At 36.6% G+C, this 12,292-nt stretch overlaps 1 protein-coding gene across 3 annotated transcripts in view; it reads left to right on the top strand.

Annotated features, from left to right (window-relative positions):
• NOC3L (NOC3 like DNA replication regulator) overlaps positions 1-12,292 on the top strand; it is a 50,380-nt gene that overhangs the window by 11,714 nt on the left and 26,374 nt on the right. For 2 of the 3 annotated variants that reach the window (XM_053207704.1, XM_015061912.3), the window contains exons 9-16: positions 2,061-2,236; positions 2,628-2,756; positions 6,726-6,857; positions 8,317-8,397; positions 8,714-8,814; positions 11,585-11,657; positions 11,743-11,806; positions 11,943-12,014. In XM_053207704.1, coding sequence (XP_053063679.1) covers positions 2,061-2,236; positions 2,628-2,756; positions 6,726-6,857; positions 8,317-8,397; positions 8,714-8,814; positions 11,585-11,657; positions 11,743-11,806; positions 11,943-12,014 — 828 coding nt within the window. The remainder of the gene's footprint in view (positions 1-2,060; positions 2,237-2,627; positions 2,757-6,725; positions 6,858-8,316; positions 8,398-8,713; positions 8,815-11,584; positions 11,658-11,742; positions 11,807-11,942; positions 12,015-12,292) is intronic. The other variant, XM_053207706.1, reaches the window with a different exon arrangement.

The raw sequence follows: 12,292 nt of genomic DNA, 5'->3' as shown, positions 1-12,292 counted from the left end.
GTAGACCAGCATTGTCCAGTGGAAATGAGACACATATGTCATTTAAAAAAATGTGTAACCGCACTTAAAAATAAAAGCAGTATGTAACCACACTAAAAAAAAAAAGTAATAAGCTATACTATGTGTATATACAAATTATTTGAACGTGTAATCAATTCAAAAAAATTTTTTGTGAAGATTATTTGAGAGAGAGCACATGTACGCATGAGTTGGAGAGGGGCAGAGAGAAGGTGAGAGAGAGAATCCCAAGGTGCTGATTGGTGCTGTCAGCACAGAGGGTCTCGAACTCATGAACTGTTAGATCGTGACCTGAGCCAAAACCAAGAGTTGGTTGCTTAAGTGACTAAGCCACTCAGGCGTCCCAACATGTAATAAATTTAAAAAATCAGTAAGGTATCTTAATTCTTTTTTTGGAACTAAGTTCAAAATCTGGTGCATATCTCACACAGCACATCTGAATTTGTACTGGCCACATTTCACGTACTCAATTGTCAAATGTGGCTAGTGGCCTCTGTATTGCACTATGCAGGTCTGGGCCTTTTCTGAGCAGCTTGAACCATTATGAAGTCCTCTTTTTTAAAAAAATTATTTATTTTTGAGAGAGAGAGCGAGCACAAGTGGGGGAGGGACAGAGAGAGAGGGAGACACAGAATCCAAAGCAGGCTCGGGGCTCCAGGCTCTGAGCAGTTAACACAGGGCCCGATGCAGGGCTTGAACCCATGAACTGCGAGATCCTGAACTGAGCTGAAGTCGGACACTCAACTGACTGAGCCACCCAGGCGCCCCTATGAAGTCATCTTTTTATGTTAAAAAAAACCATGGTAAAATAGGTATAAAATTTATCATTGTAACTATTTTTAAAATGTATTGTGTGGTGGCATTAAGTAAATCCAGTGTTGTACAACCATCACCACTATCCATCTCCAGAACTTTTCCATCTTCCCCAACTGAAATTTTGTAACTATTAAATATTAACTACCCATGTCCGCTTGCCTCCAGCCTGTGGCAGCCACCATTCTACTTCCTAATTTGAATTTAATGTGGATTTGACTTCTCTAGGAACCTCATAAATGAAATTATACAGTATTTGTCCTTTTGTGACGGGCTTATTTCACTTAGCATAATGTCTTCAAGATATTTGTAGCATGTGTCAAAATTTCCTCTCTTTTTAAGACTGAATAATATTGCGTTGTATATATATCTTTACCACATTTTGTTTATTCCTCCATTCATTATGAAGTGTCATCAGCTTTAAGTAGATAGAAGATACGGTTCTTAGGAATACGGCCTGTTTAAGGAAAACTCGTATATGTGAGAAGCAAGTTTAAAACAAAGGCACTATCATCCACACTGTCTTTCTTATCTCTGGTTGTATATGATGTAGAGGGAAGTGTTGAACCTACTCTAGAAAAAACAGCATATTTTTATTTTCAAGATGCTATGTTACAGTAGCAGGCCGAGTATGTATGTAGAAACTTCTAGAAAAGAGGTACTGTGAATCATTGGCTATTTTGAAGGAAAATTTAAATCTCTTCTGGCCCTCCTGGGTAAAGATATCACAGCATCAGCAAGAAGTCAGGAGAAACTATGTGTTGGATTCTCAGAATTTTTGGAACATGGAAGTGATTGGGGCTCAGAATCTGGAACTTGCTCATATTCACCAGCCAGTTAATAGGTGACTAGGATTTGAACCCAGGCTTCTTGACTTGTAGTCTAGTGTTTTAGGGGAAGTCCGGTAGAGCCCATCCCAAGGATTCTTTTAAGGCATTCAGTTCCCTGTCTTCCCCTACCCCCTTTATCCCTGAGGTCTTTTTTCCCTAATGATACATCTTTTAATATGTATGGAAAGCCAAGGTTCTTAACATTATGTTAGAGTCAGACCATGGATGATGGCAGATAAATTTTAATGGTAACATTTATACTTGTGTCTCAGACACAATTCATTTAAGAATTTGTCCAGTGTATTGAGTTGTTGTGTTATTGCATGTTACTGTAAAAGAAAGCTAATTAGTTGAAGTTTAAATCAATGAGTGAAGTAACTGCATTTATCTTTTGATCAGATTGGAAGCAAAGGAAACTGAAGAAAAGTAATGTAGTTTCCTTAAAGGCATACAAAGGACTGGCAGAAGTGGCTGTGAAGAGCCTGTGCGAGCTGTTGGTGGCGCTGTCTCATTTCAACTTTCACAACAACATCATTGTACTGATTGTCCCTCTCATGAATGACGTGTCAAAATCGGTGGGTTGCTTTAAGTGATTGTTGTTGTCGGTTTTGTGATTATTATTATTTTTTCTCTTTCAGAATTCTTTTGGAGTTACGATTTATTGCTAACATAGGGTCACTTTGTTAAACACTGTGTCTAAGAAAATTCTTTGAACAGAAATATAGTGTGGTGGTTCTGAGCAGGAGGCTGGTCTGCCCTCTGGGGATCATTAGGCCACGTCTGCTCACAGTTTGTCACAACTGCCTGCCGTGGCTACTGCTGGCATCTAGCGGGTCAGGGCTGGGGCACTTCTAAACACCCCACAATGCACAGGACAGCCCCCCACAGTGAAGAATCGTCCGGCCTAAAGTGTCAGTGGTGCCAAAGTTGAGAAACGCTGGCTGAGTGTAACATTTTATTTTTCAGATATCTGAAATGTGTTGTGAGGCAGTAAAGAAACTGTTTAAACAAGATAAATTAGGCCAAGCTTCCCTTGGTGTAATTAAAGTGATTTCTGGTTTTGTGAAGGGCAGAAATTATGAAGTTAGACCAGAGGTAAGCCTTTCTTTTCTTTGCATTTTGTTTTTAAATTACAACAGTTAATGAAGAATTTTATTCTTTGTAGAAGCGTATAAAGTAGAAAATTCACCAGTTACCAGGTGTAACTACTCTTAACAATTTGGTATGTATTCTTCTAGATGTTTTTCTGTATAGATATAAACATATCTACTTGTTTATATGTATTTTTGCCATCCATGGAAGAACGTTCTCGATCCCAAGATTATAGATTCTGTCCGTCCAGAAGAGTGTTAATTTTTATATTTAAACATGTAATCCATCTGACATCTTTATGTGTGTGGATGGTATGATTGCAGATCTGATACATATATACTTCTTGAAATGGATAGCCAGTTATTCCAATACCGCTTCCCTTTTGCTACTGATATAAATGCTGCGTTTATTTTACATTAAATCTCTACACAAAATTTTATTTCTCAACTTTCTGTTCTGTTGATTCAGTAAATCCCCTACATGTAACATACTGCTTTTAGTAACCGGAGCTTTATATTTATCGTATATAGTATACAGTTCATCTGTAGGATGGTACTGATCAAAATGGGCATGACTGATAAAAGGCACGGACCTTTTTTTCCTCCAGAATATTTTAAATTACTTTTATGTATTATTTTAAATGGAATTTAGAATGAAGGTTGTTTTTTTTTTTGTTTGGTTTTTTTTTTTTTTTTTGCTTCCTTTTCCTGAAATAGTCTACACAGAATCTGATTGGAACTGATTCAAAGTGTAGATTAGTTTGGGAGAATTAAAATAGTTAAAGAAGCAGTTTTTTTTCTATTTACGAATATGTATCTTGCCATTTATTTAAGGCTTCTTTTATGTCGAAATTTTATAGTTGTCTTCATTTGGGTCTTAGATATTTTTATTAACTTCATTTTTAGTCCTATAGTTTTGATTGTTAAACTGATGTTTTCTAGAACTGTTTTATTCCCTAATTTTAAGTCTTTCTTTGCTGTCTAATCCCTTTCATTTCTCAGAGCTGATAATTTTAGTTGGACAGCTAAAATAAATATTGGGCTTAAATAAATACTCAGAACTGTAGAGTGATCAGATACTAAGACTTGAACATGAAACTTGCCCATAGGGAAACACTTCCATTTTAGTGATGCTGTAATATAAACCACATCCTTTAATTTGTTGGGTGTTTGTTTTTGTTTTTTGTATTTTTTTGTATATATTTAGGTTGTATGATGTGATTTTTTTTTTTTTAAGATTACACAACATGATGATTTAGTATACTATATGTTGTGAAATGATTACCACAGTCGAGTTAATTAACACATCTGTAGTCTCTTAATCTTTTTTTGTGAGGAGAATACTAAAGACTTACTCTTAGTAAATTTCAAATTATACAATATTATTAACTATAATTACTGTGCTGTAAATTAGATCCTCAGAGCTTACTCATAACTGAAAGTTTGTATCCTTTGACATTTCCTCACTTCCCCCATTTCCTGGCAACAGCTGTTTTTAGTACGCATTTGACTTTTTTTAGATTCCACATATAAGTAAGAGCATACAGTATTTGTTTTACTATGTCTGGCTTAATTCCCTTAGTGTGATGTCCTCTGGGTTCATCCCTGTGGTGACAACTGTCAGGATCCTTTTTAGTGGATGAGTAACATTTTATTGTATGTATATGGCACAGTTTCTGTATTCATTGATCTGTTAGTGGACATATAGGCTGTTTCCATATCTTCGCTGCATGTTGTGAGTAATGCTGCAGTGAACATGGGGGTGCAGATATCTCTTTGAGATACTGATTTCATTTCCTTTGGATATGTCCCCAGAAGTGGGATTGCTGGATCATAGGATAATTCTGTTTTAATTTTTTGAGGAGTTTCCATGCTGTTTTCCATGGCTGTACCAATTTGCATTCCTGTCAGTAGTATACCAGGGTTTCCTTTTCTTCATGTCCTAATACTTGTTTTCTCTTATTTTTTTTTTTTTTTTAAGTTTATTTAAGTAATCTCTACACCTAATGTGGGGCTCAAACTCGACTCCAAGATCCAGAGGTGCATGTTCCTCTGAATGAGCCAGCCAGGTGCCCCTATTAGCTTTTTGATAATAGCCATTGTAACTGGTGTGAGGTGATATTTCATTGTGGTTTTGGATTGCGATGATTAGTGCTGTTGACCACCTTTTCATATGTCTGCTGGGCATTTGTTGTATGTCTTCTTTGGAAACTGGTCTTTTGCCTATTGTTTAACTCGGGTATTTGTTTTTTGCTGTTGAGTTGTAGGAGTTTCTTGTATATTTTGGATATTAACTCCTTGTTAGATATGTGGCTTACAGATATTTTCCCCCATTCAGTAGGTTGCCTTTTCATTTTGTTGATGGTTTCTTTTGCCTGCAGGAAATGTTTCGTTTAATGTAGTCCCACTTGTTTATTTTTGCTTTTCTTGCCTGTGCTTTTTGGTCTCCTACCCAAAAAACTCATTGCTGGGACCAATGCCAAGGAGCTTTTCCCTTATGTTTTTTTCTGGGAGTCTTACGGTTTCAGGCCTTATTTTTAAGTCTTTACTCCATTTCAAGTTAATTTTTGTGAGTGGTGTAAGACAGGGCTCCAGTTTCATTCTTTTGCATGTGGATGTCCAGTTTTCTCAACACTGTTTATTGAATAGACTGTCCTTTCTTCGTTGTGTATTCTTGGTGCCCATCTGTTAAAGTTGATCATCTTTAGGGGTGCCTGGGTGGCTCAGTTGGTTAAGCGTCCAACTTTGGCTCAGGTCATGATCTCATGGTTTGTGAGTTTGAGCCCTGCGTCGGGCTCTGTGCTGACAGCTCAGAGCCTGGAGCCTGCTTCATATTCTGTGTCTCCCTCTCTCTCTGCCCCTCCCCCACTCGCACTCTGTCTATCTCAAAAATAAAAACATTAAAAAAAGGTTTTTAACAGAAGTTGACCATCTTTAATGTGGAGTTACTTTATTTTTTATTTGTGAGCAGGTAGAATACCTACAGAATACTCCAACTGATCTTTCTGGTACCTGGGATGACTTCATGTTCACTGTTTATGCTTTTCTTTCTTGTTTCCATTCTATGCTGTAAACTGAAATACTTTGCTTTCTTACAAATGTACATATTGGAACACTGGAATAAAACCTATAGTTCTCAAGTGTTTTTTCCAGGAATGCTGCTGTGACTGCAGGAAGTCAGGAGAGTGTTTTCTTCCAGAGAAAATTAGGATTTTGAACCCTTTTTGTCTTTGTGTTTGGATGGTCGCTGTAGTACACAAAACACCAATTACCAAATTTCTGGATTTTTTGAATGGCTTAAGGTAGTAGTTTGCGGTCCCTAGATGAGCATCAGCTGGGAATTAGAAATACAAATTCTAGGGCCCCACTGCAGACTTAGTGAATCAGAAACTCGGAATGGAGCCCAGCTGTTTGTGTTTTAAGTCTTCCAGATGATTCTTATGTTTGCTGAATTTGGAGACCCATTGGCTTAAAGGAAAATAACTAGTCTTAAAATTAATAACATTGGTCTACATGTTTTTTGTTTTGTTTTTAATGAGGGGCAGGAAGCTGAAGATTAGAATTGTTCACTACAAAATGGAGGCTGGTTTGGCAAATTAAAGTTGGTTTAGAAATATGTAATTTATATCCTTTCCTCCCATACTGGCCCATACCTTTTTCTGGCCTATCTACTGGTTGTACTCCTATCGACCGATCCTAGGTGATGTGTTCTCTCTTCCTTATACTTCTTACACTGAATACTAATAATGTTATGTGTATTTAGCCAAATACTGCGTCCTTTTAAAGACACAAATTGCCAAATATGTTTAGCAATAACATGATAGTATTTTGTATGAAATGTGATAGAAGATGTATCAGAGTTTTTTTGTTTGTTTGCACAAAGGAAGAAATTAACATTGTTAAATGCTTTTCTGTATAAAGGTTTTGAGGGAGATTGAATATTAAGCTGTATATTGTGTTTTCTTCATATTAGATGTTAAAAACATTCTTGTGCTTAAGAATCAAGGAAGTAGAAGTGAAAAAAGATACAGAGGACATTAATAAACCAAAAAAGTTCATGACTTTCAAGGAAAAGAGAAAAACTCTTTCAAGAATGCAGAGAAAGGTTTGCTTGATTTCCGTTTTTGTTTGATTTGAGATTAAAATCATAATGTAGGCACAGGAAGAGATCATAGTTAAATATAGATGTGTTAAAACCTAATGTTTAGAGAATTTTATTTTTTCTACTTCTTGTAAAGAAATGTCTTACTGAATTAACTAAACTAACAGTTCACTGGCAAAAAGAGCAGTAGCTGAAAAAATTTCCTTGCCGTGCTGGCTTTTATTTTTTTGCTCTTTAGATGGTCTTAGATTCATTGTGATACACAGATCCCTTCCTTGGCAGAAAGGTGACATTCATGTAAAGTTGGCAACAGAGTGGATTTTTGTTAATTGAACCATGTTTCTTTATTGGCTTGTATTTGAAACCTAGGTTGAAATTCCAGCCCCTTGTTTATTTAGTGTGAGACCTTGGTAACTTCTTTTTTTATTATTATTATTTTGACAAATGGAGCTAGTAATAGCACCTACCTCGTGGGTCACTCTGCACTTTAATAAGATAATGTATGTAAAGCACTTAGCAAGTGTGTGACGCTGGGCATACTTTATAAACTTTAATTACCACCACCACCATTGTTATCATTATTGTTTCTCAGAACGTTTCTAAATAGTTTATTAGGGTTATCAAATTGCGTATAAAAACAAAACAAAACATTTCCAGGGATATCTGTCTTTGAATATGTCTAATAAATTGTGAAAATAGGACAGAAGTACAAAAATAGACTTAATAATTGTAAACAAATGAAGGTAAATATTTTAATTGTTTGTACCATACTATTCTAATATAACTCGGAATCCGTGTTAGCAATAGCATGTATGTAGCTGTGGTGGGGAAACAAAAGATCCACTAAGAACATGGCCGTTAACTCTGCATGCAGGAAGGAAACTCTTCTCAGTAGGTCCCCCTGCATCTCACACAGCTTAGCAACCATTGTTTGCTGCTCTTACAGCATAAGGAAGTGGAAAAAACTGATATTTTGTTGAATTTCTATATAGTATCTGGTTTTATGCATTGTATGTCAGTGTGTCTAGGGGTATTGCTAATGACTTGTTTCCATGTTACACATGATTTAACAGTAAGAATTATTTTTATCCCTTTTTTTCCTCCTTTGAAAAAATGTAAATCGTGGAAAACTACAGAGAGTAGCATATCCCATGTGTCTACCATTCACAATGAGCAAATGTAGTAGACTTACTTCACTTTTGTTCTTGAAAAGAAACCATTAGTGATAGAGTTAGCATCCCCTTTGCTCCTCTCCCCAGTCTTGTTCTGCCTTCCTCTCAGGAGGCAGCTACTGTCCTGAGTTTGGTTTGTGTATGCTTCTTCTCCAGGTCTGTGTAATTGTGCTTATATCTGTGTTCTAGGGTATGTCTTTCAGTATATTTACATATATATGCCTCTCTGAAGCTTGCTTTTTCACTCAGCGCTATATACTCTTACTTATTCTTTCCCTGTTTCTTTCCAGTGGAAGAAAGCAGAAGAGAAATTGGAGAGAGAGCTTCTAGAAGCAGAAGCTTCAGAGAGCACTGAGAAAAAACTTAAACTGGTAGGCAGTTTCACATTCTCTCATGCTTGTAAAATGTTTTGTTAAAGGGTTTTAACTGGAGATTATTGTTTCAATTTGTGGTAGTATAATCTTGGTTTATTTGATGAGGCTTCCGTATGCAAGAAACTGGCATGATCATTGCTGGTCTTAGGAGATCTCAGGGTGTGTACCTTCATTCTGTTTTGAAGCTCCTAAGATTGGATTGTGGAGAGGGTTAGGAAGAGACAAAAAAGGTTTAACTTTGAAAGTCATCTTTCTGGTAACTCAGGAGAAAATATACAGCGTTATACTAAAGTCATTTTGTTTCTTCTGCCAGCACACAGAGACTTTGAATATTGTGTTTGTAACCTACTTCAGAATATTGAAGAAGGCCCAGAGGTCACCTCTCCTGCCAGCAGTTCTAGAAGGTCTTGCCAAGTAAGGGCTGTGTAGGTTGAAACCTTTTAGATTCTTCCTAAACCAAAAAAAGCATGAACCTTAAACAAGGTTCACTAATGATGACCCCATGACCTTCTCTGTTCTCTCATTCTTTGTCACCAGCCTTTCCTTGAAACTGTTCTAACATTTTTTAGTTTTCTCATCTCAAACCTTTTATTTTTTGAATCTCCTTCAGCAATTCCTTCCTTCTGCTTATTAAGTTCTGGGGGTCCCAAAAGTTTATCTCACAGTTCTTTTGTTCCTTTCACACTGTGGTCAGTTATCCACTGTCAGAGAGTTTTGAGTGGTCCGTGCAGGCAACTTTTAAGTCTGTTCTAACCCTGCTTGCACCTCATTTCTCAAGTCCTGTCTACTCTTCCTGCAGAGAGAGAGCTTTTGGTATATTCTAGTGAACCTGTTGGGGGATATGAGCTAGAATAATGGTCGTTGTAATGGATTTCCGGTTATTTGAGGTAGTATCCTGTAGAACAGTGCAATAGAAATATAATGTGAACTAGGTATGTAATTTAAAGTGTTCAGTTAGCCACATTAAAAAAGTAAAAAGGAATTGGTGAAATTAATTTTGATATATTGTATTGAATCAGTTTATCTAAAATATTTTGACATATATTCAGTATTATTAAGGAGTTATTTAATATTCTTTTTTCTTCCATAAAATCTTCAAAAACTGATGTGTATTTTACACTTACAGCATATCTCAATTTGGACTAGCCCCATTTTAAGTGCCTAATAGCTACATGTGGCTAGTGGCTGTCATTGGACAGTACAGCTTCAGAAATAGGACTGATGGTTGGAAAATAGAGAAGAAGCAAGTTCTGTTTAGTATAAGACATTACTTTTTTTTTTTTTTTTTTTTTTTTTTTTTACTGTTTGTTTATTTTTGAGAGAGGGACAGACACAGAGTGTGAGCAGGGGAGAGGCAGAGAAAGGGAGACCCAGAATATGAAGCCGACTCCAGGTTCCAAGCTGTCAGCACAGAGCCTGATGTGGGGCTTGAACCCACAAACTGCAGGATCGGACTGACTGAGCCACGCAGGCACCCCCATAAAGACATTACTTTCTAATGACTGGAGCTATTTGACAGTGGGATTATAAAATTGGGCCTTGTTATTAAAGGATTCAAAGAGAGGGCCTGCTGTTTGTTTTTCAGTGACCAATTGCTTTATTTTAAAAAGTTTTTAGTTATACTTACGTTAAAAATTCAAGTGATGCAGGGGCACCTGGGTGGCTCAGTCAGTTAAGCATCTGACTTTGGTTCAGGTCATGATCTCATGGTTTGTGAGTTCAAGCCTCGCATCGGGGTCTGTGCTGAGAGCTGGGAGCCTGGAGCCTGCTTCGGAATCTGCGTCTTCCTCTCTCTGCCCCTTCCCTGCTCACGCTCTGGGTCTCTCTCTCCTCAAAAATAAATAAACACTTAAAAATTTTTTTAAAAATTCAAATGATGCAGAAGAATATAAAATTAAAAATACAGGGTCACCTGGGTGGCTCATTCGGTTGAAGGTCTGACTTTGGCATATCTCATGGTTTGTGAGTTTGAGCCCTGCATCAGGCTTTATGCTGGCAGTGCAGAGCGCGCTTGGGATTCTTGGCTTCTCTCCTCTCTCTGCCCCTCCCTCTCTCATGCTTTCTCTCTCTCAAGTTAATGAACTTAAAAAAAAAATTACAAGTTCCCTATATCCCTGTATATATTTTCCCTGTATATATATTCCTGTATATATATATATATCCCTGTGTGTGTGTGTGTGTGTGTGTGTGTGTGTGTTGGTCTGTTTTCTGTCACACAGATGGAATGATACTATATGTAATGTTTCATAACTTTTCTTTTTTGATAAAATGATTACTCTGGGTATCTGTCCATGTTGGCATGACTATATCCAACTTTTTTTTTTCTTTACATTTATAATACTTCATCTTATGAATCAATAATACGTTTATTTGACCAGTCCCCTATGCTGCATTGGAAATACCTTCATGCCCTCATGTGCATATATTGCCAGGTCAAAGGGTCTGCTCATTTTAAATTTTGATAAATATTGCCCAGTTGCTTCCCAAAAAGATTGTACTAGCACAGAGGGAATGTGTCACTTCTAAGATTTATATAATGTCAAAGGCTCTTGCACTAATACTGAAGAGATATCTTGACTTTTAAGTACTTTAGTGCCTAGTATTTTATAGTGTACAGAGTGCTCTCACATTTAGTAGATCAGATGATTCTTCCTCTATTATTCTATTGAGTGATTTCAGTTATTTCTAGAAATAGAGTTCCAGGACTGTAAGTGACTTACCTAGGATTGAATAAGTAATTAATTGCAGAGCCTGAACTAGATACTAGACCCGGTATTCTCTCATTTTGTTTTTTGAAGTTTTCGTAGGATCCATATTCCTATAAATAACAGATTTCTTTCCCTTTTCCCGCTCCCCATTTTCCTAGAACCTGATGCTCCTGGCCTTTTTATGAGTTAGAACAGCATGGAGTACTTTCCTTGGGTAGTTGTTTGTTCTTGTTTCATAGGGCAGAAGTATTTCTGAAATATTTTCAGTTTGTTTAGTGCCTCATCTATTTTATGCTGGGTGTTGTCAAAAAGACCAATTTGAGTTAATGAAAAACATCAATAATCACCACCGTCTCCATTGTGACTAACGTTGAAATAAGGAATATTAAAAATATGGTTTTAAAGTCAAATTTAATTTCTGGCTGTTTTATTTCTCTTTTTAGGTCACCCATTAACTAAACTCTGTTTGATTCTAGGTTTGCTCACCTTATAAATGTCGAGTTTTTTGATGATTTATTAGTAGTACTGCATACTCTCATTGAATCTGGTGTAAGTAACTCTGTTAATGAATTACTTTTTAAGATATAAATGGTAATTATTATTCTTAATGTCCCCTTTCTCCCTTTTTTCCAAGGACCTGAGCTATCAAGAAAGCCTTCACTGTGTCCAGACTGCTTTTCATATTCTTTCTGGTCAAGGTAAGATAATTTTCTTTACTTTGGGAGGCTGTAACATACCTAGTTGTTGTTTGTTATAATTTCAAAGGTGACATTCTGAATATTAATCCTTTGGAGGCTATAAAATACCTAATTGTTGCTTGTTATAATTTCAAAGGTGACGTTCTGAATATTGATCCAATGAAATTCTATACACATCTATATAAAACACTGTTCAAGTTACATGCAGGTATGTACATTTATATATTGTGTGGTTTTTTTCTTAATCTCTTTTAAGTTTATTTATTTATTTTGAAAGAGCAGAGGAGGGGCAGAGAGAGAATCCCAAGCAGGCTCTGCGTGGTCAGCACAGAGCCCGACGTGGGGCTGGAACTCATGAACTGTGATATCATGACCTGAGCCGCAATCAAGAGCCAGACACTTAACTGACTGAGCCACCCAGATGTCCCTATACATTGTGTTTTTAATAAATACTTACCTTTTAAGAATATATTGTGACTGGTATTA

Source organism: Acinonyx jubatus, chromosome D2 (assembly GCF_027475565.1).
Source record: "Acinonyx jubatus isolate Ajub_Pintada_27869175 chromosome D2, VMU_Ajub_asm_v1.0, whole genome shotgun sequence".
In the NCBI taxonomy this organism is placed as follows: domain Eukaryota; kingdom Metazoa; phylum Chordata; class Mammalia; order Carnivora; family Felidae; genus Acinonyx; species Acinonyx jubatus.
Note: the sequence above shows the minus strand (reverse complement) of the source record. Positions and strands in the feature narration are given on the sequence as shown.